This window comes from Gambusia affinis, linkage group LG15 (assembly GCF_019740435.1).
Source record: "Gambusia affinis linkage group LG15, SWU_Gaff_1.0, whole genome shotgun sequence".
In the NCBI taxonomy this organism is placed as follows: Eukaryota; Metazoa; Chordata; class Actinopteri; order Cyprinodontiformes; family Poeciliidae; genus Gambusia; species Gambusia affinis.
Window position 1 is genome coordinate 1,510,254 of NC_057882.1, and position 27,710 is coordinate 1,537,963.

Sequence of the window (27,710 nt, forward strand, 5' to 3'; positions counted from 1 at the left end):
ACATCTGTCTTATTTTTTCTATGCACTTCTCCAGCGTCTGGAAACTTAATTTAATATTATGGCTATATAAACCAGAGCAATCAGGCTGCATAGACACTACGAAAAAGGTGCCTGCTTTTACAACTGTATTAACTTTTATGCTTATAAGGTAACAATAATTGCGCATGTTTACTAAACCTGCCTAATACACCATGCAGACATCTTATAAGATAGACTGGGATCAAAAAACTGATGTGCACTGTAATATTTAGAAAAGAGTACTGTAAAATGGTTTCAGTTGTCAAAAATGAGCAATTTTCCACATAGTCTGATCAGAGCTGACATCATGATGTCAGCTCTGATCATGTCAGCTCTCTTCATTTTCAAGGATTAGACAGTCATAAACGTCACATGAAGACATGAGAAGATGGACTTTATGAATAAAGTACAGAGAATTAAAAGTCAAAAGCTGTCATAAATTCCCAGCCCGGGGTCTTTCTGCATGGAGTTTGCATGTTGTCCCTGTGCATGCGTGGGTTCTCTCCGGGTTCTCCGGCTTCCTCACACAGTCCAAAAACATGACTGTCAGGTTAATTGGTTTCTCTAAATTCTCCCTAGGTGTGAGTGTGTGTGTGCATGGTTGTTTATCTTGTGTGTCTTTGTGTTGCCCTGCGACAGACTGGCGACCTGTCCAGGGTGTACCCCGCCTCTCGCCCGGGACGCTGCTGGAGATAGACACCAGCAACCCTCCCGACCCCATTAGGGAAGAAGGGTATACAGATAATGGATGGATGGATGGAAGCTGTCATAAAACAGATGTTAAGGTTGTCAGATTTAGTACAAAAATTTGACTTTCTTTGTTTGTGTTGCCATGGCAGCCTGCTTAACCTCTCAAATAGGATTATGTAGGTTTAAAAATGACCGTGGACATAACACATACAAGGCAAGCTATTTGACTGTCAGAATATTAACAAAAACCAATCAAAGTGTGCAGGAAGTAATTACAGCAATGGGTTGCTAAGTCCTTATCGCCAACAGAAGCAGATAGAAATGTGATTAATATTATTTTCATCATTTAGCTCCAGACATTATTAATGTGTGATGGAAGAGGATCAAGATCAGACTCAGTGTTGACGTTTCCTCTCATACCAGCTTGCTTGAGCTTTAAAACAAGACAATTATTTCTGTGATATTGTAGGCCAAAAACACAACATGTAAAATATAGCATACGATTATTTATTAGTGGTTTTCATCCATACTTTGCCTGCAATTTATCAGAGAAGTTTAGGTTCAGTTTAGGTATATTATATAAAATATAAATGTGGGGGTGTGCAGATAAAAGGTACATAGAGAAAAAGCAAGGCAGCAGTTTGTCTCATTGACGTGTTTTTAACAGTTTCTGTTATGACAAATGTCAGTTTGTGACATTGTATGAAACAACCATCATCATCAGAGTGTTACAGCTCACCACATGCCTTCATGCAAATCTGATAACTTCTGGCTGAGCCTAAGAGCTGGAAAACATTTCCAACATCTGCAGTCAACCAGGTGCCGACACAGAGCTTCCGAGTGAGTCCTGCTGAATATTCAGGTCACCATCCAGTGAGGAGGTGAATTCAGCTAAAACACATTTCCTCTTTATTGAATTTCTGAATACTAATGAGCACAGGGGAGATAAAGGCAGGTTAAAGCAGGCAAGTGGGAGATTCGCAGCTCTCACTTATCTGCAGTATGTATAATGCTTCAGCAGCTTAAACATCTGTATGTGTCTATGTCTGATGTTTTATACATGCACTGTGATTCTTACTAATTTTAATGCTCACACACATCCCCTCCGGCAAAATATTGGATTCGCAGTATAACAGCGACACAGTGTGGACATTTAAGGAACTGCCAGAAGCACTAAACTTTCACAAATTACCTAAGTGACGTTTGAGCATTTTAAATGCTCCTTCATGAATAAAATATCACAACCGATGCTTGATATAATATTCTTTAAACTATTCCATCATAGTTCTGACTGGACATTTGTTCTCATCTGATCAAAACACATTTTTCTCACGTTGACTGTGTCCCTTTCATGGCTTGTACTCTACTTTCTTTGTACCTTTCTCATAAAGTTAAATGTTGTTTTACAACCTGAAGCAAGTATGGAGGCCTTTAAAGGAAAACAGTTAATATACTGAGAATTAACTGACTTGAAAAGGGAATTAGCTGCCTTGTATCTTATTTAGGAAATCAAAGTGGGCTGAAAGGTTATGCATATGTTGTTTCCTCTCCACTTCACAATCAAACATTTTGTCTCAGTCAAAGTCAAAGTTCTAATAAAACAGATTTAAAGTTTGGAATTGTGATGTGACAAAGTTCATGCACTGAAAAAAGAAAACAGGTGATCCAACTTAAAAACACTGAGTTAATTTGTTACAAGTTTTAATTTAATTTAATTTAATTAATTTAATTCAGTTTATCCAAGTATATTAAGTTTAATTTGCCATGTTAAACAAACATAAATAAATCAAGTTTGACAAACTTAATTTATTAAACTCAATTTTTTTAAGACGGTGCTCTATTCCCTTTTTTTTCTGTGGAGTATAAAATTTTGCAAGTAACTGCATTTGATCAACTGAATCTTATGCATTACAAAAAAATTTTATTGAACTCTTTAATTGAATCTGATTTGGAATCATATTATTGTACTGGGGGAAATTACCTTATGTGAGACTTCCAAACGAGATCAACCTAAATATTCTCTGAATAGTTCATTAGCAGCTTTGAGCATACTTTGGATAAGCCTTGAATTATTTCTTTGAGTTTCAACTGGGTAAGAATAAATTACTGCTTTTCAGGATGAGAACTGGATATGAACCATGCTATAGGCTGTCACTTTAAATCCCTTCTTAGGGTTTAACTTGAGAGTGAAGGTGCTAAAGTGACGGAGGATCATCTAGACAGAGCCTGCAGGTGGTTTCCTGTCTGACAGTCTGCCTCTGGATAATCCATGCTACAGGATAATTAGTCCTCAGAGTTTTCTGTCTGAACACCAACAGCAGCAGAGGGTTTTCCCACAGCAGGACTTGAAGTGATCTGTGCTGCTCAGAGAAGTATATGATGTCAGATACAAATCAGACAACTTTAAGTCAGTCTGCCTTATTGAAGCTAAAAATAAAGATGTTCAAACTCCTCATGACCCAATGTTTTATTTCTTCAACCTTCTATCAAAAAATCTTGTTTTAGAAATGAAAGGACAGTTTCAGGCTTAAAGGTTTTACCTGTTGCTAAAATAAAACACAATTTAATCCTCAGGGAGTCTTAAAATGAGAAAACATTCTCAATTTTAGGAAGGAATACAATTGTAAAATTTTTGACAATTGTGATGAAGATATTGGTTATAGCTGTACGTTGCTAACTGTAGAGACTTTGTATTTTGCTTTGAGCAGAGCAGATTAATGAATTCATTTTCGAACACTCAGGTTCAAATCTTAGAGGATTCCTGTAAGAGATGAACCAGAAAACTGAGGTTGTTTCTGTAACTTCATCACTTATTAAATTGAGTGTTGTGTAATTTTTCTTTATCATTTTTTATCAGGAATTTGGCTAGATAAGCAATTTGAATGTTACAGTTTCTTGGAATATCCAATTAATATTACCTGATGCTCATATCGACCAGCAACTGCTGTGATAGTTATTGTGCTCTGCATTTCATGAATTAAAAGTTTTTTATGTGAATCATTCACAAAAATTTTACTATTTCAATTGTTCCTCTAAGCTTCACAAACTGAAATGTGTTCAGCAGCAAACACTCACTTTCAGCATCTTGACCTACCCACATTTACAAGGTCAAACTCACCCTGAGTTTTGTCTGCTTCTTTACTCCAGACTTCAGCTCATGTAGTATTACTTCCACATTAGGACAAATTGATCAAACATTTAATTATCAGTAATGTGTTTCTTCATGCCACAGTGATGACAGCAACACAAAGGGGGATGACAGTTGATCAACCTGATAAGGCCCAGCTGTGACAACAGCACACTTTTAAATAAGTAAATAGACTAAAACCCACTCTTGACAATTTTAACAAGTAAAAATGTCAGAGGTGCTAAATTGGATTGTATTTAAAAGCTTCACTTGTTTATGGATTTTTTTAAAATGTATTGTATCTTTTTTAAGATGTAATCTTTCATGTAAAGAATAATTCTGTCAACTGAAAGTCAAAGGTCAAAATAAATAGGCATTTCTCCCTGCCCTGATGCCATGGATGTAGAACTTTAGATAAAGCTAAACTACAAAAATGTGTAAAAAAAAATATATATACCGTATATAAGTTTTCATTAAATAAGCTTCATTTAAATCAATCGCTAATTGTCTTGATATAAAGTCTTCTGAGTTGTTTCAGTAAGAGAATCTGCACAAAGGTGAGGTGTCGAGTCTTATTTTGAAAACCAACAAGCTTCCTTAACTGACAGGATCATTTGACAAGCAAAGTGAAATGGAGGATTATTTTTGGAAGAAAATGTTATATTTCTTCAAACCCTCAACTTTTGTTCCCGTTTAAATTTTCAGAAGTGGAAATAAAAAAAAACAAAAAACAATATTATGCCCTAAGGCTGAATTAACACATCAAATTAATCATGATCAATTTATTAATTACCGTAACTTCCGGACTATAGAGCGCACTTGATTATAAGCCGCACCCCCTACATTTTTAAAGGAAACACATTTTGTACATACATAAGCCGCACCGGTGTATAAGCCGCATGTGCCTACATTGAAACATGAGATATTTACAAAGAAAGACAGTACACAGAAAGTGTTTTTAAAGTTTTAATAATATGCTCTAGCCTTTCTTTCTGAACAGCAGCAATATAGCAAAACAACACTAACAGGGCTGGTTTAAATAACATACGTTAAAAGTCACGGAAAACCATCATCCTCTTCCTCCTGTGCACTGAAACCATGGAAGTCTTCTTCCTCAGTGTCTGTTTCCTTCTTTATCGGCCAGCTCGATTGCTTTTAACTTGAAAGCTGCATCATATGCATTTCTTCTTGCATTCTCCATGATGAGGGTCTGTTCAAGCTAATTTTATTCATGCATAAAGCACGATGTTACATTAGTCTTCCTCTACAGATATATTCCAGCTGTCTCACACTCACCTTTTCTGCTCCAGCGCCCCTACTGGCCGTTAGAAAAAATTCATAAATAAGCCGCATCGTTGTATAAGCCGCAGGGTCGAAAGCATGAAACAAAAGTCGTGGCGTATAGTCCGGAAATTACGGTAATTTAATTTATTAACCAACTAATTTAGTAATCCAGTTAACTGGAGTACATACATTCAAAGAAAGGTAATTTTGCTGAAAGAACAGTCAAAACTGAAAAAAGAAAATACATTGCATTTTATTTTAGGCAGAAGATATACATGTTAAAATGTAATTGAGTTGTTCATTTGCATATTTTAATGTATTTAGTATTGTATAAAAGCACAAAATAGTTAAATAAAAAATCTGTAAAATGTACACTTTTTTGCTGACAAATAAATTGTTACAAAAAATTTTATAAGATCAATCACTTTAATTCTTAGTTGCAGACCTAATGTCTATGTTCTTCCCCATAGAAGCAGTTGTCAACAAGGGCTCTCATCGATACTGAATCTCAAACAAGTGGAACAATGACTCAGAAGAAAATGTTGCTTGACCCATTTCTAACCTCATTTGTGAGATATCTGTTTTAATTAGTACCTCAATTGTCATTTTACCACATAAAATAAAACACTCAACTTTAGCTGAAAGAAACTAGTTTCAGTTACCAAACACTTCAAGCAGAAGCTGAAATGTCTTCCATCTCAGTTTTTTTTGAAGAGATTTCAAAAAACAGCAGCCCAGTAGAGAAAGCAGACCCAAACTTAAGGCACTACAGCAAGGTAGAAAAGGTCAACTAGTACTGTACCGTTAAATACCATCATGCGAAATTGGAGGGACTTATAGCATAAACTAAGATGTCAGCAAAAGTTTGAAAAAAATGCAGGAAATATCAAGTAACAGTGCAGAGACTTTTGGAATTCACTTTTTCAGCTGATTATGAAGACTCTGGGTCCTTCCTCTCTAATAGGAGGCAGCCCTTCTATCACTACATTGTCCATCAGTCCATATTTATCCTCCTTTTTATTCCTTCCTCCTCTTCCATTGGCTGTGACTTCGTCTGTAAGTCCCTCCCTCTCCATTGGTTGAGAAAGCTGATTGGTCAGCTGCTTCAATGTAATCTGTATTAAATCAAATGTCAGATTCCTGTATGAGGTTGAATCGTCGTATCTTTATTAGCAAAAAATAAGAAGAAAAGCTTTCGTTGATCTGAGGAGGGATGTTAGGGGGAAAGGAATGCCCACCTGCAGCTCCCTGAACAGGTGCAGCAAGGCCACGCCCACCACAATGACCAGGAACGAGCCCAGCGTGGTGACCACATCCACGGCAGACATGCTGCTCCACTCCTGGAAGAGGATGATGGAGGTGGAAAGGACCACAGAGGTGAAGAGGACGTAGTAGATAGGATACACCAGTAGGGTGCTGAAGGTGTCCAGAGACTTGTTAAGGTAGTTCACCTGCACAGATACAAAGGTGACTTCAGACTCATCAATGGGTCTCCCAGCCACATGACAAACACAATTTTTTAGGTTTGTGTGTGGGGTCTTGTGTTCTCTCCATGTATGATGGGGCCTTTCTGTCCCAAAGCTGTTTTAGAAATTGTTAAGGTTAGTATGAAATGAAAATGTCTGTCAGAGGAAGTTTCATACTGGCCACTCATAATTGACCACTTATAACAGTCTATAGTCTACTTAAGGTGCATCAAAACCAGTCCTGTTTAGTCCGCTTCAATCCAACTCTAGTTAGTTCCTCTAGAAAGTGAAATTCCCTTACAAAAAAATCCCATGAAAATCACATGTGACTTTCACATGTGATCACATGTGGTTCACACAAATTTCACATGTGAATGATGTGAATCACATGTGAAAGCACATGAATACGTGTGATTTTGGAATGTTTCGTGGTAAAATCACATGTGAAACATATGATTTTTTGGTGTGATTTTCACATGTGAAAATCACATGTGATCACATGTGGAAATGTGTGATTCACATGTGATTTTACCACGGGACATTCCAAAATCACACGTATTCATGTGCTTTCACATGTGATTCACATCATTCACATGTGAAATTTGTGTGAACCACATGTGATCACATGTGATTTTCATGGGATTTTTTTGTAAGAGTTTGTTTGGGGAGGTGGTGAATGTACAATCAAACTCTGATGTGGTCCAGAAAAGCAAACTCTGTGCTACCTAAAAACTTGGGTCTGGATTTGGTTGAAGCAAACCCAAGTTGATCTTGGATGCATATGTGAATGTCAAGCAAACCGGAGATCACTCCAAAAGCATGAAGCAGACAGCAGCAATGGCATTCTGGATGAATACAACTAAAGCAAGTGCAAGTGTCTATTACATACATACATTTTTAGCAAAAGCCAAGCCCATTGTTGAAGGCTGTTTGTTTGGGATATTGTGACAGACAAAAGAGAAATCCTACAACTGCTGAAATCGGGCTTCACTATTTTTATCTACACTTTGTGAAAAAGGAATTGAAGGAAGGGTTTGGATCATTTGACACAATGGATGGTCACCAGCTGAACCAAGTGTATCGGACTAGCAGGTGTGAAAACACTCTTAACCTATTCTGAGAAAAGATACTTTTGTGAGCCAGTAAATTACATGTACCAGGAGGACATTGTCCAAAGTTATTTTGATTGATCATTAAGATCAGAACCAAAATAAAAACAAATGATCTTAACATATTCATGATTATTCAATTTAATAACCAGATATATGGTTTAGGGCTGCACTGTGGGACAGTTGGTAGCAACAAGGTTCTGGGTTTGATTCCTGTCCCGGGGTCTTTCTGCATGGAGTTTGCATGTTCTTCCTGTGCATGGTGGGTTCTCTCCGGGCACTCCGGCTTCCTCCCACAGTCCAAAAACATGAATGTGGGAGGTTAATTGGTCTCTCTAAAATCTCCCTAGGTGTGAGTGTGTGTGTGTGCATGGTTGTTTGTCCTGTTTGTCTCTGTGTTGCCCTGACAATCTGTCCAGAGTATACCCCGCCTCTCGCCCGTAACGTTAGCTGGAGATAGGCACCAGCACCTCCCGACCCCACTAAGGACAAAGGTGTAAGAAAATGGATGGATGGATGGATGGATATATGTTAAATATATGGATAAATACTGCATTATGCATTACCAATGTATATGGTACCAAGATACCAAATCCTTTCCATCCTGTAACCAGTGCCAATTTTTATGAGCCCAGCTTACCTGTGTTACTGTTGAAACAATGAGAGTGAGGAGCAGGATCCACGTAAGAGGGTGGCTGAGCACAGAGGTGTCATAAACCACTGAGCAGAGGGAAAAAAAAACAAGGGTTCACAGCAGTGGTTCTGTGTAATTCAGCTAAAGAAAAACTTTAGCTGAACTGAAAATGTTTTTAACCTTTAAGAATGTTGAGTAAAAAGAAGCATGTTGCCGTTTGCGGCATCTCACCGGTGTTGATGGCTATGGCGAGGCCCTTCACCGACGATACAGTGAAAGCTCCCAGCAACGAGCAGATGCCGATGTAGATCAGGATGTTGGAACGACCGGACCGCGGACAGAAATACAAAACCAGAACCGCACACAGAACCAACACCGCCACAACATAGACCAGGAAACCTGGCAAAGGCAAGCAGAGTGGCAAACACAGATAAACAAAATCTCAAAGAATTTCTTGTTTTGTCCAAATGAAGCTTGCATATAAACCAACTTTGAGTAAGTTACAAAATAATAATAATAATAAAAAAGAAACAGGGTGTCAAACTAATTTTTTTGGGTAACATCATAAACATAATCACAGAGTCAGTTGTGGTAGATTGATTTTGATGAATCGACCTATTGAACTTAAAATATTATACCTTTATTATATTATATCTCTGTTTTCAAAGAGTAATTCATAAAATGCAATCATTTTAAAGATTCATGCTAGTTGGCTGTATATGAATAAAAACAGATTTGATTGATAAAATTATATTTAAGAATGCAATGTTATATTTCTGATATCATGTAGCATGTCATAGCATGTCTGGATGAATTGTTGAACTATCCTCTCACCTGGCTCCAGCAGCTTATTGGTCATATCCTGTATTGATGTGACTTCTCTTTCTTGTGGGGCATGAATGACCAACAGAATGCTCCCGAGTACACACAGCAGACAACCAAACTTCCCTACCACATTCAACTGCTCCCCCAGCAGGTGGGAGGAGAGAACCGCACTTAAAAACACAGACCAGAACGACATCACTAAAAACATATCAACATGTCCTCAGAAGACGGCAGCTGTGGGGAAATGTGCAGCTACCTGATGAGGACACTGAGCGCTCCTAGGGGAGTCACCAGTGTGGCTGGCGTGAACATGTAGGCAGCAAAATTACACACCTCTCCGGCTCCCACTACAGAGACAGCACACACACAAACACGCACACAGGACAGATGATCACCAGTCAACGTTTACATTACAGAAACAACCAAAATTCTATGTTTTTTTCCCCTTTTGTATTTTGTAGGTCATCCCCTCATTAGCTGTTGAGAATGTCAACTCGCTGTTCAAAAATGTGTTTGAAATTCGGTGAATTAAATTAAAGATATTGTTAAGAACAACTAGAATTTGAATTTTTGGCATATCATTTACTAGCAGTAATGGATAAAAATGAAAATGTAATAAATAGGTGTACTAATTTAAGCGCCAACTATAGGCAACCCGCTACAGAAAATCTGTGCATATTTATCATGTTTTGGTTGCTTAACACTTATTGCACTTGAGTTTTAAAACCCTGAAGAACGCCAAGTATTGTAATTTCTGGATTACATCTACTGCCTATTTTTCTTTTTAGACACACTTTAAACACTGCAGTGTGGCTAAATATACAGGTTTTACCAACAGATTTGCTGCGTGATGAAGAGAACAGCAGAAGATGAAGAGCAAATTTGTCTAAAGACGAAGAGACACTGAGAGCGACAACAAAATTTGTTATAAGAAAATCTTGGAAGATTGTTCAATTCCAACTCTCAAGACAACAAATTTTGTGGTGTTAGTGTAAAAGAGAAAGATGAAGATAAGGATCAATCCCTCTTCCTGGTAGGCAGCAATGAAAAGGAACTGTCTGGAAAAATATAAGCATTTCATTAAATGTTAAAACACATATTTGTGTAAATATCACATAATTTTCTACTTCTTATGGAAAAGTGGGGCCTGAATACAGTATGTAATTTTTTTACTTTGTTAGTGGATGTGACATATATTCAGGTGGGCTCAATATTCCTGAAATTGTGGTAGTGTAAATTATTTATTTTGATTTTGGAAATGCAGAAATGAGTCTGAAATAAATTTATTAACAGTAACAGTTTCCTGTCTAGGAAATCCTGTCTGGGGAAATGTTAAACAAATATTCTTGTTCCAGAACTACAAACTGATAACAATCCTGTTTTAACAGAGCTAATCAAATTTATTATCCAATCAGTTATTCAGCAGCACATGTCAGCAACTTTCTCTATTGCATCTATTAGAACCTTTTTGCATTTTGGTTTAGTTTTATCTCATGCATGATTCCATTTCTAAAGTTCTACTGATAGCCAGTTTCCAAACTAAACTATTAAAGGGTAAATTATCTTTTTCCCTTCTCCCCTTGCTTAAGATGCACAGTAAACAACCATTCTTGGGGGGTTTGGTTCAATCACGTAGAGGTTACAACTGTAAAAGTTTCTACAGTGAAGTTCTTACTGGTCAATAGGCCTCCCCACCAAAGCCAGTCTTTAAGGTAGCCATATCCTCCATCACCTGCAGAAACGCAAACAGAGGGAGATTTTGTGTTGGTAATGCCATCCTGATTCATAGCATACACTGCATCGAAGTAGTATTTTGTATCCTGGCTATTTTCATATTTTGTCACATTATAGCCACAAATCTCAATTTTATTTTATGGGATTTTATGGGATAGTCCAAACATGGTGTATAAGTGAAGTGGGAGAAAAATCAAACTTACTTTTTTCAAATAAAGAAAAACTAAAAGAGTGCACTTTACTTTCAACATGTAATTTTACAGACTGTGCAGTCATGAGTAACATGTAAAAGCTTTCACTGGCTTTTTTACCATAGAGAAAACATATCACCTGGTTAATTAGTCAAGGTATCTGCTCCAGCAGCCAACCAACAGCATCAGACAGTTTAATAGTTTAATGAATTTAATGTATAGTCTTAAAACTACAATACATTAATAAGAATGATTTTTACTATTGAGTTTACACATCATGAAATATAAAAATATTTATATAAATCTCAATTGGAAGCATTATGCCAGCTAACTGACAAAGTGTGCAGTAACAGGTAGGAATAGACAGTACTGCATTGCTGCATACATACAGAGAAAACATCAGCCATTCCAATGCTTTCTCCTAAGATGAAAGTTTAAGTCTACATGTTATCTAACAAAAATGTCCCATCAACAGAAAGGAGAAATAAAATGGATAGTTTGATACATCTTACTACTAATAACCATCCTATAACAAGTCTGCAAGTTTAACTGAAAACAAGTGCAACAGTCTTGTGCAACAGTTCCATTTATGCATGTGTGAGAGTTTAATGTACAAAATGTTGTATTTGGACCAAATTGGATCATACAGCAAAAAGTGAAACAATTTTTTAGGTTAGTGGCTAATGCTACGGCTAAGATGTGAATGTAATATAACATTAAGTTGCAGTTGGGGTCAAGGATGTACTTGTTGTTACAATTAAAGGTGGTAATGGGCACAAACTAAGTTACAAACATAAATAAAAATAATCGCGAGGTTATTTTAAGAATCATTGAATTATCCAATGAATGGTGTCACAAAAAGCAGTCACCCTACTTGATAACAACTGATGGGAGAAGTGACTGAACAGAACAAAACAGGTCTTCCAAATCGCTCTTACTTCCATGTTGGAAAACAATTTGGGCTGAACCTTCAGGTCTGTATAAGCAGTCACTTTGTCATTTATTTTAACCTGTTTCTAAATAAATCACCTTTTCTTAGTCATGTTTTTTCTTTCTATTCTGAACTTCTCACCTCATTGTCTCTTCAGATAAAAGTAATACAGCTCATCTGTTTGGAACCACATTTGTTGCTTCAATGGTGCAAGATCACTGACTAAACATGGATCAAATGTCAACATCTGCCTCTGCTCACCTGCTCTGGTGTGTCCATTGCTGGCCAATCGGATGAGAGCTTTCTTCTTGAGGATGACACTTCCACCAATCAGGAAGGATGAAAGCAATGCAAGAGTTAATCCCAGCCACATGTTGTAGGAACTGTAAGTTCGCATACCTGGAGACAATAGGTAAGACTGTGTGTTTAACAGGGTGTGTATTCTTTTATGAATATAAAAGCACCTGCACTGTAAGAAATGAACTTAGGGGGTTATCAAATTAACAAAAGAATATCATGTACTTTTAACTAAATAATTTCATGTTTCAAACAAAAACGTGATACAATCATGTTGGATAAACAAGAAATTCAACAACTTCACGTTTATGAAATTTAATCATGTTGAGATAACACGATTCATTATAGTCAGACTGATCTTGTGCTGAAGCCGAGTGAGATCACAGGATACCACGCAAGTTCACGCGAGACAATCGTTTGGAACGTGATTCAATTTAGTGAGATTCATTTTCCTCCGAAGAGGGTCTAGCGAGAGCAGGGGATCACGAGAGATTATGCGACATAACTGTTTTGCGCCTGGGAAGACTTCAAAGCGGTTCTAGTTACACATTAAACTATGGATATTTGTTTTTCTCTGCAGGGCACTATTGGCATTTAAGAACTGCACTGAAACAGTTTTTAAATTTCTTTCAGCATTTCAGAACTATAAAAATAGTCTTTTTAAAAAAAAAAAAACTTTTTTAAAGAAAAGTCTTTGAATTAACGTAATTAAATCATGGAAAGGATTTTCACACGATTAAATAGCTTTCTTTGAGCATGAAGCATGTTTATTGAGCCAACTTAATTTTCATGAGTTGGATCAACTTAATAAGTAATGTGAAAGTATCACTGTAACATAAGTTGGTTTCTCCAGATTAAATTGAGCCAACAGATTTGCTTTAAATTGGAATAACCATAATATATAAAGTTCAGCCACACTTAATAGAATAACCGTAATAAAATAAGTTGAACCAACTCATTTTATTTAAATTAGAATAACCATAATATATTAAGTTCAGCCAACACGTTTGATTTAGAATCAACCATAGAATAACCATAATAACGTAAGTTGAGCCAACACAATTGCTTTACATTGGAATAACCTTAATAAATTAAGTTGACCTAACACATTTGCTTTAAATAGGAGTAACAAAATTACATGGTGCTGAAATAAAGCAAAGTAATCAGGTGGAAAACCTTTCCATGATTTTTTTTTTATGTTCATCCAAAGAGGAATTTTTTTTAGTGTGCAGGAAAAGGTTTTCAGAAGGAGTGCCCATGGTAAGCGCAGTAAGCTCAGAGGGATTTAGCCAGAAATAGCTCAGTTTTGTGTAATTGATTTGTTGTGATCACAAGATTGTGGAAGGAATGTCACTGTGATTATGGTCTTTTAATGATTTGCTGTTTTTATTTCAAGATACAATGATACCAAGAACAAGAAATCCATGCAGAAGTTTGATTTATTGTGCATTTTTTCCAGTCTAAACATAAACAAGCCAGAACCAACATGCTGAAATACATTCCTGATCACCCATTGATCACACACTTCTTGAGGCCATTACTATGCTTTCAATATAATTAGATAAGCTACCGGTGGGTATTAATTCCCTCTTCATGACAGAATTAATAAAATCTTATTAAATTTTCAGTTTCTAAGCATGAACCTGGTTTTCAACAAAGGCTTTTGGGATGTTTTGTGTTAGTCTGATGTAGTCCAATACCAGTTTTATTCTAAAATACTTTGAATGTCCAAACACCCACTTGTGTCCAGGTGTTATAATGTATTATGCACCAGTAAAGGATCCACAAATCATGATGAGATCATTATTTGGATGGTGGCTCTAAGGTAAAAAGATTTACCTACTGTAACCTTGATGAATATTAAGTTTCAAGAGGATTTACCAAGAAAGAAGTATCAACAACATTCTGCTACTGTAATTCTGAAGTATTTTCCAGAATTAACAGTGACTCCTTTATTTAAATTAATCTGAACTTCTAGTTCCTTTCAGTCACCAGATATGATTTTTAAAAAGTTTATCTAAATGACCTGTTTTGCTTCATCAGCTTTCAGAAAAAAGTTTCGAGGGAGGTTGCAGAATAATGTTTCCATTTCTGAATTTAAATTGAATACATTGGGTCTTGTTGTTGTGTCAGAAAACTCTAGTTTCACACTGTGGTTTCCATTGTGATTAGTTACTTAAATGTGGCAAACAATTTTGTAAAGCTATGAATTCAATGACTTCAGAATCAATGCACAAATCCATCACTAAAAGCAGAAGCTGACAACACTGATTGTAAAGAAATAATCATCTGTTCTCACCACAATTTTTCCATGGTAAGGCCTAGCACTCTGAACAAGCAGCTTTTTTTCAAGAAAACATGCAATTTATGCAATTTATTGTAGTTATTTTCCATGTGAGGGAAATGTACTTAACAAATATCTACTTGACAACTGTCAAGTCAATAGTCTTAACCGTGAGTCTGTGGACCATAACGTCCATTCTTACTATACACTGAAAAAAATACCTCTTTGGATGAACATAAAAAAATCATGGAAAGGTTTTCCACCTGATTACTTTGCTTTATTTCAGCACCATGTAATTCCGTTACTCCTATTTAAAGCAACTTAATTTATTAAGGTTATTCCAATTTAAATCAAATGAGTTGGCTCAACTTATGTTATTATGGTTATTCTATGGTTGATTCTAAATCCAACGTGTTGGCTGAATTTAATATATTATGGTTATTCTAATTTAAATGAGTTGGCTCAACTTATTTTATTACAGCTATTCTATTAAGTGTTGGCTGAACTTCACATATTATGGTTATTCCAATTTAAAGCAAATATGTTGGCTCAACATAATTTATTAAGGTTGATTCAACTCATTTACTATAGAAAGGCCCAATGTACGGTAATTTAAAAGAGCCAGCCCAACTAATTTACAATGCTTTGGACCAAATAATTTACTTGACTAAGATTAATGGCAATTTAGTTAAAACCAACTTTTTTTTCTTCTCCGAAGAGTTTTTCCAGCTCTAGTGGCTTGTTTTTTTTTTTTTGTTTTTTTTTTGAGACAGAAGGCAGACAGGGTGAGGACATGGCAAAGGTTGCCAGGACCGGGAGTCGAACCAGCGACATCTGCGTTGAGGACTAAGGCCTCCAAATGTGCAGTGTGCTAAACCCCTGTGCCACCACAGCACGCTGGAGAAACCATCTTATGTTACAGTGATACCTTCACACTAAGTTGATCCAACTCATGAAAATTAAGTCAGCTCAACAAACATGCCCTGCAGAGAAAAACAAATATCTATAGTTTAATGTGTAACTAAAACCTCTTTGAAGTCTTCCCAGGTGAAAAACAGCTATGTCTCTCGTGATCCCTTGATCTCGCTAGACCCTCTTTGGATTGAAATGAATCTGACTAAATTGAATCATGTTGTCTCAACTTGAATACGTTATTCAAGTTGAAACAAAAACGATTGTCTCGCATGAACACGTGTGACATCCCGTGATCTCACTCGGCTTCAGCACTATATCAGTCTGACTATAATGAGTCATGTTATCTCAACATGATTAAATTTCATAAACGTGAAGTTGTTGAATTTTTGTTTATCCAACATGATTGTATCACATTTTTGTTTGAAACATGAAATTATTTAGTTAAAAGTACATGATATTCTTTTATTAATCTGATAACCCCTTAAGTTCATTTTTTACAGTGCAGAGTTAACAAAGTGAATTTTAAATTTAAAAATAATTTTAAAAGGTTTATCGTCTACGGTAATTATAGTGATAATTACCAAGCCCAGCAAAAATAAGCATTTTTTGAGTTTAATTATTGGAGCAAAACAAAAGGTCTTCAATCATATAATTTACTGATATAAACATCTTGATTTCTACAAAGCAGAATTAATGTCAGAACTCTTAAGACAGAAATGAAGTTTTGTATTAAAAGTATTTCTTTTGTGTCTAAGCTGCTAACCTCTCTCAAAGTAATTTTCAAATCAACTCACACTTTAATTACACATTAGTATTACCTACAAGTTACACATTCAGATGTTCTGTATTGTATCTTTCCACAATTCCAAACCTGATTTGGCTTCACTCTCAAATCAACTTCAGCTTTATCATGAAACAGATGAAGTTTTCCTATCAAACTTAATCTTTCCTTTAAGTATTAGCTCCTGTCTTTAAGTTAATTCCATTGGATCACCTTAGGAAATCCTGGGTATATTGGGTCTGCTTCGCAAAACTCTGAAAATCCTACTAATTTAGTTGAAAGATATTTCTGACAATGCATTGCTTTCATTTGATGTGCAGTTGAGCTGCACTACAAGCAAAACAAAGCTTTCACAGTGCCGTCCTAATAACGCAGTACTCAGGTGGCACAAGAATGCATCACATTTCCAGGACAAAACTGAGGAGGGAACAGAGGCAAACATGACAGCAAAGCAAAAATAAGGCAAGTTTACACAAGAAGAGAAGCTGTAATTTCTTAGCTGATAGAAGCATGTTGGTGATGGACTACCTGTTTGTTGACTGTTGTTCAGGTGTGTGAGGATCAGAGTTTGATCTGTGGTGACCAAACACACAGCTGTCTGGGATCCACACCATAGTGTCAGCACAGACCCTGCAAAGACATGAAGCATTCGCTGAAAATCTGAAGCTCTGTAGGAAATTTCCGATTTTACTAGAATTCAAGGTGATTTTTTGTTATGAATGGATCATATCTTTATTTCAATCTGGAGAGACTCAGACGGAGATAAATAACAGCGATTAAAAAGGTTTATTGACAAACATAAATTTAAAGTTCTTTGGCGCTCAGGCCCCGGCTGTGGATATCGAGCTGTGAATTGCAATAAGCTCGGATGAGCATTGCTGATGTAGGTTAGGAATGTTATCCCCCCGGGACCGGACACTGGTGGTGGAGGTCAGAGAAGGATGCGAGCCTGAAGAGCCGGGCAAGTGAGAGTGGAGAAGGGGTGGAGGAGGGTTGAGCGCAGCTGGAAAGCAGAAGATGCCGTGGATGGAGGTCCTTTTCAGCTGGGCTTTGGTCGGTGATTGGACGTGACGTGGCTTGGTCCAGTGTTGATAGATCGGCGGTGATGGACGGGACGTGCCGATTGGATGATGCAGGTGGGGCAAAAGAGTTATTCAGTTAGAATTTGCACCTAGACTTCATTACTACAGAGTTAAACCATAACAGTGGCCATGACCAGAAAACCAATGTACAAATTTTCTGTAAATCATTTGTGTCATTGTCCAGAAGAGAGAAAAAAAAAAAACAATCACTGACTGTAGACCAAATGTTTGCCAAAAATTTATGAAAAGCATCTCTGTCCTTCCTCAGAAATCTGACTCCAACTTATTACTTATATCCAGGATTTTGTTCTTTATCATTCGTATCCCATGACTATATAAGAGGATTAGAACATAGATGGATTAGTAAGAAAATAACCTTTTGGATTTTGTGTGTATCCTTCATGTCAAACCAGATCAGAACTCATAATATTGAAGACAGACCTCAGTCAATCCAATACTGGAACTGGCCTTTGACCGTGAAATGTAATTGCTTCCAGTTGTTATAAACTTGAATTTTACATGTTAATGTAATATGTATCTAGTTGAACAGAGTCTCAATGCAGTAAGTGCTCACACTGGAAACAAATTACATTGCCTAAGATGCTGAAGGTCACAGAGGGTTAAAAACACAAATGAGCAGGAAAGGAAAGAAGAAAAAAAATGAAGAAATCATCAATACAACCATCCTAAGATTTTTATATTATTTACAATTCAGCTGCTATCAAATATGGTAAAATCAACAGGACAGAAATAAAGAAGCCATATATTTTACTTAAGAGGACTGTTGTCCAGCAGGTCTAATCTTTAAATCTAAATTCTGAAGAGTTGATCTAGTAGTCCCAAGTGTAAAATGTCACATTGCACTGAAAGATACCTCTTTGGATGAACATAAAAAAATCATGGAAAGGTTTTCCACCTGATTACTTTGCTTTATTTCAGCACCATGTAATTCTGTTACTCCTATTTAAAGCAAATGTGTTAGGTCAACTTAATTCATTAAGGTTATTCTGTCATGTTGGGTTTGAATATTAGCCCAAATGCAGAACACAACCACAGGAGAAGTGAAATCAGTTTTAAATGATTTATTAAAGATCATACAAAAAATCAAAGAGAGAGAGTCGGGGTGGTCTGGTCCAGGGGAATAAACAGTAATGGCAGCAACGGTTCACTGGGAGGAAAAAAGCAGGGTGGTAAGTTCAAGGGCCGTGGGAGAACGGAAAACTCTCAGGGGAAAAAACGGGTAGATCTTACTTGTAGTTGTTGGAGCCGAGTTGCGGAGGGAAACTGGGTTTGTCCGGGGTCTCGGTCCCTCGTGGATCCAGGGACAACGGAGGAGTGCGGCGGGGAGCGGACAGGTAGGCTCGGGTGAAACGGAGACACGGAGGAGTGGAATGGCCGCCAGCCGTGGAGTCCGGAGGAGATTTGCAAACAGCGGAGAGGTGAGTCTGGGAACTCGGGCAACCTGTGGGTAATTTCCACGGCGTCACGAGGGCGGTTCATAAACCGGGGAATCAGCCAGGATCTCGTCAGAGGGATCACCTGAAAGCAACGGAGAAGAACAAAGGATTCACTAGAAGGTTCAGGCAACAAGGAACACTAAGACAAGCTCAAGGGAGGCTCAGAGGTACCGTGACTGGCACAACACTCAGGCGACGTTGGACTGACGGCCCACTCCTATGTCTGCTCCGCTGATGAAGGTGATCGGGAACAGCTGGGGAAAATAATGACGTCACCGCACTCCATCCGAAACCTGTCGCCTTCTGGTGGTAATATGTAGAACGGCGCGCAGGCAACCCCACCAATAGGACCAGAGAGCCCCGGAAAACAACATATTCCAATGTAAAGCCCAACTTATGTTATTATGGTTATTCTTTGGTTGATTCTAAATCAAATGTGTTGGCTGAACTTAATATATTATAGTTATTCTAATTTAAATAAAATTAGTTGGCTCAACTTATTTTATTACGGTTATTCTGTTAAGTTTTGGCTGAACTTAATATATTATGGTTATTCCAATTTAAAGCAAATGTCTGAACTTAGGGGGTTATCAGATTAACAAAAAATATTATGTACTTTCAACTAAATAATATCATGTTTCAAACAAAAACGTGATACAATCGTGTTGGATCAACAAAAAATTCAACAACTTCACGTTTATGAAACTTATTCATGTTGAGATAACATGATTCATTATAGTCAGACTGATATAGTGCTGAAGCCAAGTGAAATCACAGGACATCACACGAGTTCACGCGAGACAATCGTTTTTGTCTCAACTTGAATAATGTATTGAAGTTGAGACAAAAACGATACTTGAATAACGTATTCAAGTTGAGGTAACATGATTCAATTTAGTCAGATTCATTTCCCTCCGAAGAGGGTCTAGCGAGATCAGGGGATCACGAGAGATTATGAGACATAACTGTTTTGCGCCTGGGAAGACTTCAAAATGGTTTTAGTTACCCATTAAACTATAGATATTTGTTTTTCTCTGCAAGGCACTATTGGCATTTAAGAACTGCACTGGAACAGTTCTTACATTTCTTTCAGCATTTAAGAACTGTAAAAAAGTCTTTTTTTAAAAAAACCCTTTTTTAAGAAAAGTCTTTGAATTAACGTAATTAAATCATGGAAAGGATTTTCACACGATTAAATAGCTTTCTTTGAGCATGAAGCATGTTTGCTGAGCCAACTTAATTTTCATGAGTTGGATCAACTTAACAAGTAGTAACATAAGTTGGTTTCTCCAGCGCGCAGGGGTTTAGCACACTGCACGTTTGGAGGCCTTAGTCCTCGATGCAGACGCCGCTGATTCGACTCCCGTTCCTGGCAACCATGTCCTCACCATGTCTGTCTACTGTCTCAAAAAAATATCGGACACTATAGCGCTGCAAAAACTCTTTGGAGAAAGAAAAAAAAGTTGGTTTCAATTGCCATTAATCTTAGTCAAGTAAATGACTTGGTCCAAAGAGTTGCAAATTAGTTGGGCTGGCTCTTTTAAATTACATTGGGTCCAACTATAGTGAATGAGTTGAATCAACCTTAATAAATTAAATTGAGCCAACAAATTTGCTTTAAATTGGAATAACCATAATATATGAAGTTCAGCCAACACTTAATAGAATAACCACAATAACACAAGTTGAGCCAACTCATATTATTTAAATTAGAATTACCATAAAATATTAAGTTCAGCCAACATGTTTGATTTAGAATCAACCATAGAATAACCATAATAACATATGTTGAGCCGACACAATTGCTTTACATTGGAATAACCTTAATAAATTAAGTTGACCTAACACGTTTGCTTTAAATAGCAGTAACAGAATTACATGGTGCTGAAATAAAGCAAAGTAATCAGGTGGAAAACCTTTCCATGATTTTTTTATGTTCATCCAAAGAGGTATTATTTTCAGTGTGGTCGGTTGCCACACTGAGAAACTGCCACTGACTGGAACTATTAACCATTAATGAAACATACTGGATACAATTACGTAATTGTAAAAATATTAAATTATAACAAGATGGGAATATAAAGGAATTAAAGGAAAAACGTTTCAAAATGGTTAATATCTATTGAAATTTGAAGTTCAGTCAATGATGTTTCATATTGTTTTTGCTCTATTACATTATGCAGAAAGAACATGGAAAATCTAAACAAAATGTCAAGAATAGAAAACTGCTCAGAATTAATGGAAAGATGGATGGAGATATGCTGCAAATTTAGAAGAAAACATGGAGACATTAAAACGGAGCGGGGGTTCAGCTTTAATGATTGACCCTAAATATACAGCTAGAGTCTCAGTCTATCCAATCTTACTGATTTTAAATTAGATTAAATTTTATTAGGCCCGAGCAGCAAAGCGCTGCGAAGGTCTATTGTTTTCATGCTGTTTATTATTACGATTCTCCCTCCAATTGAACTGCCATTTTGGGAGCTTTATCATATTCAAAAACTCACAAAACTTGGCGGATACATAGAGACTGTTTAAAACTTACGTATTTTAAGGTCAACGCAAAAATTCCAAGAAAAACGGCTTTTCAAAAGACCCAAACCAATCACTTAACTTCATCACAGAGACATGAAATTTGGTACAGTTGTAGAGCTCACCAAGATACTCAGAATTTAAAATTGTTGTCATAGTGCAAGTATCACAGGAAGTCGGCCAATTTTCATTGAAGGTCCCATTTTGACCCCATTTTGGCCGTTTACAGCATTGGTATTTGATCGAACTCATCCTAGGGATTTTGATTGATCGGCTTCAAACTCGGTCAGTCTGATGAGAAGGCATGGCCGATTCAAAGTTATCAAAACGGTGAGTTTTTGAGCATGCTGAAGGGGGGTTAACAGGGGTCAAAGTTCACCTACTCGCCACCAAACACAAAACTCTTATAACTCCTACGCTAAAACTCTTAGAGGAACCAAACTTTCAGTGATTGATCTTCATTCGTTGACCTAAAATACCATGTGGTCAAATGATGACATTACTAAGGCCACGCCCCCGGAGAAAAGGAAGTGTCATGTTTTACTCTGAGCGGACGCTATATTACACCTTTGAACTAATCAACTTGAAACTTTTTCCAGAGAAAGAAGACATTTTGGTGTATTAGCGATTCTAGCCCCGACCGGCTTCGATGGAGCAAGTGGGCGTGGCGGCGTGGCGAAGTGACCTCTAATGCGTTTGGCTCTGAATTCCACAGTTTTGGGGCGAGCTTCTCCAAACTCACTAGGATGGATCTCTATCCACGCCCCAACAGGAATCCATAATAAAAATTGGTGGGCGTGGCCTAATTTCTTTATGGCGCCCCCTAAAAATTTTTTAATGATCAGCCCCAAACCATGCTTTAACCTAGAATTACGAAACTTGGTACACATCTGTGTCTTGTCCTGATGTACAAAAAAGTCTCTTGGAGCCATGGTCTGAACCCAACAGGAAGTCGGCCATTTTGGATTGAAGTTCCAAAATTGACCCCATTTTTGATGTTTACAGCCTTCGTATTTGATCAAACTCCTCCTACAGTTTTTCATATACAGACTTCAAAATCGCTCAGCACACACTTGAGGCATCAAGGGTCAAAAGTTATCAAAGGAATTCTCATACTTCAAAGTATGTGGGCGTGGCTATGTGTCAAACGTTGACTATTCGCCACAAAACACAAAACTCTTAAATCTCCCACTCAAAAACTCTCAGATCAACCAAACTTTCAGTGATTGATCTTCTTTGGGTCTCCTACAACACCCAATGGTGAAATGATGACATCACTTAGGCCACGCCCCCTGAGAATAGGAAGTGTCATGTTTTACTGGGAACGGTCGCTATCTTACACCTTTGACCCATTCAACATGAAACTGTGTCCAGAGAATGTTGTTGTGTTGTCATAGTGTGACGTCATCTAACTGGCTGTATGTCTAACTTTTTCGGGCGCTGTATGTCTAACTTTTTCTGTTATTTATATAGGTTTAATGCAGTGTACGGTGACATAAATGATAATATAATGAACTCTGACAATGCTGACTGAACCGTGTGGGCGTGGCCAGATGGCGAATATCAAACCCTCGCCATATTCATACGATTGTCTTTAAATGACACATGGATGATCCGATTGGCACCAAATTCAAAACGTAAGACCTGTGGTCACCTCTAAAGAGCTCAAAAGTTTTGAAATAAAATCTGACTCCACTGCGCCCCCTAGGTTTTTCCGTCAGCTATTTCTCCGCTGTACATGGACCGATCTGCGGCAGATTTTTTTTGAGTCGTCGGGGACTGCTCCTGAACGCAATCATGTGTGTCGTCTGGCGGGCGATCGGGCGGGGAAGATTTGTGACAGCTCTTGCTGTGGCGAGCGGGCGCCGGCTCTGGAAATGGTGCGAGAGCTTCCGCGGTGGCCAGTGCGCCGGAGCAGCGCTTGCTGCGAGGGCCGCACGAGGCTGGTTGCAGCTTTAATTGTCATTACAGTTGTACAGAGCAATGAAATGCAGTTTATTATCCAACCAGAAATGCTTTTAGCAGTAAATTAATTCAGCATAATGTGCCCACCTACACAAGGTAGAAAAAAAGGCAGAAGAAATTGATACAAGTACAACTGAAATAAACAGTGCATATTTGTTGACTATTTTGCAAAGAAGACTGTTTAAAAATTTTAATCCCTAGATGAGGAAATCAGGTAGACGCATACAGAGATTTTTCAGATTATTTCAAGAACCTTTCTGAGATTTTATGAACAAGAACATGGACAGGCATATAAGAAAACATTTTGAGTGTCTGCAACTTAATGAGAAGTGTTTTGGGTTTCTTTTTCAAATTTGATATTAAATTACACAGAAATTGAACTGAGGTAAGAAAAAAATGTTTTGAATTAAATTTCTGATCAGCGATATTGTAATAATCATGGCAGCTAAATACTGGGCTTTCAGAAATTCATGATTGCATCACCATAGCTGTTTAAAACACCTGTTGCAGACACTCTTTGGTCTCTCTGACCAAAATGCAATATTTGGTTTGCGTGTGCAGAGTACTGGTTTGACCACTTTGCGTAAGGGCAACAAGAGGAGCTTGGCTAATATTTACACTGTAAACAACTCAGCACCAGGCACTATCCAGATAGAGAACGCTCAAAAAGAAGTGGTTAAGAAACATGTTTGGATTTCAGGTGTGGGGAAGGAATTAAAATACCTTACAAATCAAAATGACTCAGAGCAAAAAACAGAGGTAAAGGTTGTAGATTACTTGTAACCCTTCCAAAAAAATCACATGAAAATCACATGTGATCACATGTGGAAATGTGTGAATCACATGTGGAAATGTATCATTCACATGTGAATCACATGTGATTTTACCACGAAACGTTCCCAAATCACACATATTCATGTGATTTCACATGTGATTCACATCATTCACATGTAAAATTTATGTGAACCACATGTCACATGTGATTTTCATACAATTTTTTTGTAAGGGATTTTGCATGATTTAAGAAAAAAATTCTAATTTAATGGTTTTTTTTTTCGTTTTTGTTTTATTTGGCAAAGTCAGTAGGTCAATAAAGGAGAAACTGAAAATACGTTACAGTAATAAAAACATGTTTACATATACTTTACTAACAGTTTCATTTAAACTGTGTTTAAAGTTATTATGAATCATAGGCAACTCTAAAAAGATGTGCTTTAGCCTTGATTTAAAGGGAGTCAGGGTTTCAGATGTTTTCTGGAAGTTTGTTCTAGATTCTCCATGTGGAGAAGCAGCATTCAGCTTCTATGCCTGAGAATTAATTCTGGGGTTGCAAAGCAGATCAGAACTAAAAGACCGGAGTGGTCTGGAAGGTTGACACATCCACAGATCGTTAATGCATTTTGGTGCCAAGCCGTTCAGTGATTTATAAACTAACAGTTCCCTGTAGCTAGGCCTGTCATGATAACAAATTTTGCAGAGCAATTAATTGTCTCAAAAATTGTTGCAATAAACAATAATATTGTTTGAAGACCTTTTTACACTGATTTAATGGAAATTACGTAATAATGCATGCGATTTCCTGCCAAAGATAAATACACTGTATTTTCAATATAACACTTAACACTGGAATTGATTAAATAAACAAAACAACCAAAAACAAAAATAAAATGGATTCTCAGTCTCCATTAACAAAAATGTACCTGAATAAAAACTAAAGCCAAAGTGTAAATAAATACTGCATTCAACCAAAAGAGTGCAGATTATGAAGTCTGTATAATATATTACCTTTCAGTAATCATTAGATTTTGTCATGGGAAAATTACAATAAGGTCACATCTGCTAGTCAGGTCATATGAAATGATTATGAACTCTCACCAAAAAAACTATTTGGGTTTCATGTAGAAGGTTGGAAGTTGTTTTCCACAGCTGCATCAGAACCAGACTGTCTCTCCCCTTGTTATTCATTCTTTATCTTTGGTATAAAACTCATGTGTTTGCCTGGCAGAGCTTAGCGAGCTTTTCATCCAGACCTGCTTCATTACTGATTGTCCTACAAGCTCTCTGTATTGTGCACAATATATGAATAAACCTGATTGAGTGATTTCACCTGAACAGTGCTTGGAAATAGAATTTTTTTCCACGACAATTTAAATAGAGAATATGGGCACATCCCATAGTAGTAGTGTGAACCTGATGCAATAGTTCACACTACACATTAGTTCACATGTTCATTTTCCCCTTAGGACAATCTTAGTGATTTCGTAACCGATCATCCTGTAGTGTGTGGTGTGTTGAGGTAGATTGTCGTGGCCGCTCCATCTAAATCAGGGGTTTTCCCTGACTGGGAGCGTTAACGCAGCCTGTTGAATGTGACAAGTAGCCAATCAGAAAGCATTCTCCTCTGTGTTTTATGGTGGGAAATTATAGAGGGGAATCCCAAACAGCTGACAGGCGCAACCGGGAGTCCAGCGGAGATTGGAGATGATATGTGGAAACAACATTAATGTTTAAAAAACATTTTGTGCAAAGAATATAGAAATGACGAGGGGAGGAGTTGGAGCGAAATTGTTACGCAGTTGATGAACCACTACCCTTTCAGCTGTTCTTTCTTAACGTGATATAAATAGGTTATAATGATTTTCATTCAGTCAGGGCTGACACTAGAGCCACATGCACTGCAGGTAGATTGTAGTAAAGCATTGATTAATGCCTGGTTTTAAAATTAGTTAACTGGACTTGTAGCAATTATTTTGTGCCCATTGTTGGACACCACACGGCACGATCGAACCGTTATACTTAGCTAGGATTTTTGTCGGCTAACGTATGGTATGTTTGTATGGTCCGATAATTAAAATGATGTTGATAGTTTTACTTTATCATACGATTAATTGATTTATCTATCGCGACAGGCCTACCTGTAGTTATTCCCTGAGCTGCGGGAAGTTGGTGAGACAACTTTAAAGCTGATGATGTGCTCCATTTTCCAAGTTCTAGTAAGAACGCAAGCAGCAGGATTCTGGATCAGCAGCAATTGTCTGACTTTATAGGCAAAACTGGCTAAGAAAAAAAAAATACCTGAAGAAGATGGGTATTTTCTTTTTCAAAAGAAATACTAATATTTTGACACAAAAGAAAAAGAAACACAGAAATTAGACAAGTTAGACCAGAGGTTAGACAAGAGTGCACCTGCCTAATCAACAAGCCCCGTATTCATTTCAATAATTTAAGTAATTTATACATTCCAGGACTTAATTATAATCTGTTCAATTTAAAAAGGAACGAAAGACAAATGTTTTGGCACATTACTCTTGTTTTAAGCTTTAAAACTATTTTTAAACGTTTTCTCTGAGTAAAATGACTTCATATAAGTCAATTCCCTGACACTGCTGAACATTAAAGTGACTTATGGATTTTATTATTATTATTTCAATATCCTTGTCATTTTGGTTCACAAGTGTCAATATTAACAGCAGGATGAGCAGTGTCACAGAATTTCAACCTTTAATTTTTGATCAGGAAATACAGTTAATATACATATATCTATTTTATCAAATAGAATTATGCATTTTAAGCGATGATCAAAGGTCTCTCTTTGGATATCGAAAGTTGAGGATATTTTTTTTTAAATGCACGGTTTAGTTGAGAATGTATTTCAACCCAACATATTTGACTTTGTGTGTCATTAAATGCTTAATTTATAACATGGATACAGGTGTGTACATTTCGGACTACTTTCAAGCATACATGTACATCGTCTCAGAAATACATGCTCTTTGTCCCACGTATCGCTTGTATGAACCCTAGTTATGCATGTCACGTTACATAACTTGACATTTAAAGAAACCACGTAAAATGGATTATAGGTATGTTACGTTTCATGTACAATGTACAGAATAAAGACACCGTTTGAGCTCTCAATTACGGAACAAGGAGGACAATAGATCAACCTGAACAAAGAAAATAAAGCTTAGCTCCCTGAACCTTCAGATGCTGCACGCGAACCTTTCATCTCTTCAGAAGGGTCACTGAGCTCCACAAAGAGGATCCACCTGACGAGTGCAGACAAGTGCAACAACAGGTGTGTGAAATTCCTTACAATGGCTTTAAAATAAACAGAAAGCTTCTCTTTACCATTTGTGCACGTATCGTTCAGGTGAAACTCTCGCATCGTGCTGTTGTCCAGGTGAAAATGAAGGTGAAAGAAAGAGCAGAACAGGAAGTCCGTCTTCTCCTTTGTTCAGCAGAATTAAATCACCTTTTTAAAATAGCCTATATAAAATCCATATAAAAATATATTTAGGAAGCGGTCAGCACTTCTGTACATGGATCAAACGCAACTTCTGGGCCGAAAGTCCGCTGCTGTTTTCTCCGGAATCAGCCGCGGCCCA

At 37.1% G+C, this 27,710-nt stretch overlaps 1 protein-coding gene and 1 long non-coding RNA gene across 4 annotated transcripts; both read right to left on the bottom strand.

Annotated features, from left to right (window-relative positions):
* Positions 1-5,099: 5,099 nt before the first annotated feature.
* nipal4 (NIPA like domain containing 4) lies at positions 5,100-27,710 on the bottom strand. Of its 3 annotated transcripts, XM_044141611.1 has the most exons (11): positions 27,454-27,700; positions 27,325-27,371; positions 16,815-16,916; positions 12,271-12,408; positions 10,829-10,885; positions 9,410-9,500; positions 9,163-9,323; positions 8,560-8,727; positions 8,335-8,414; positions 6,358-6,570; positions 5,100-6,234 (listed from the first exon to the last, which is right to left on the bottom strand). In XM_044141611.1, exons 2-11 carry the CDS (start codon positions 27,329-27,331, stop codon positions 6,043-6,045), a joined length of 1,209 nt encoding a protein of 402 aa, XP_043997546.1. In that variant the 5' UTR covers positions 27,332-27,371; positions 27,454-27,700; the 3' UTR covers positions 5,100-6,042. The 3 variants fall into 3 exon arrangements, with proteins under 3 accessions (XP_043997546.1, XP_043997545.1, XP_043997547.1); XM_044141610.1 differs by lacking the exon at positions 27,325-27,371 and having other exon boundaries at positions 27,454-27,710; XM_044141612.1 differs by lacking the exon at positions 27,325-27,371 and having other exon boundaries at positions 12,271-12,329.
* LOC122845371 lies at positions 17,086-19,228 on the bottom strand. The gene is made up of 3 exons (XR_006373025.1): positions 18,997-19,228; positions 18,620-18,907; positions 17,086-18,536 (listed from the first exon to the last, which is right to left on the bottom strand). It is a non-coding gene; the product is annotated as an uncharacterized LOC122845371 (long non-coding RNA).

Coding starts and splice junctions, on each gene's coding strand:
- nipal4 (XM_044141610.1), bottom strand. CDS start 27,490: ATGCGAGAGTTTCACCTGAACGATACGTGCACAAATG. Junction 8,415..8,559: donor CGCCATAGCCATCAACACCG/GTGAGATGCCGC, acceptor CCCTCTGCTCAG/TGGTTTATGACACCTCTGTG. Junction 6,571..8,334: donor TTGTTTCAACAGTAACACAG/GTAAGCTGGGCT, acceptor GTATCTGTGCAG/GTGAACTACCTTAACAAGTC.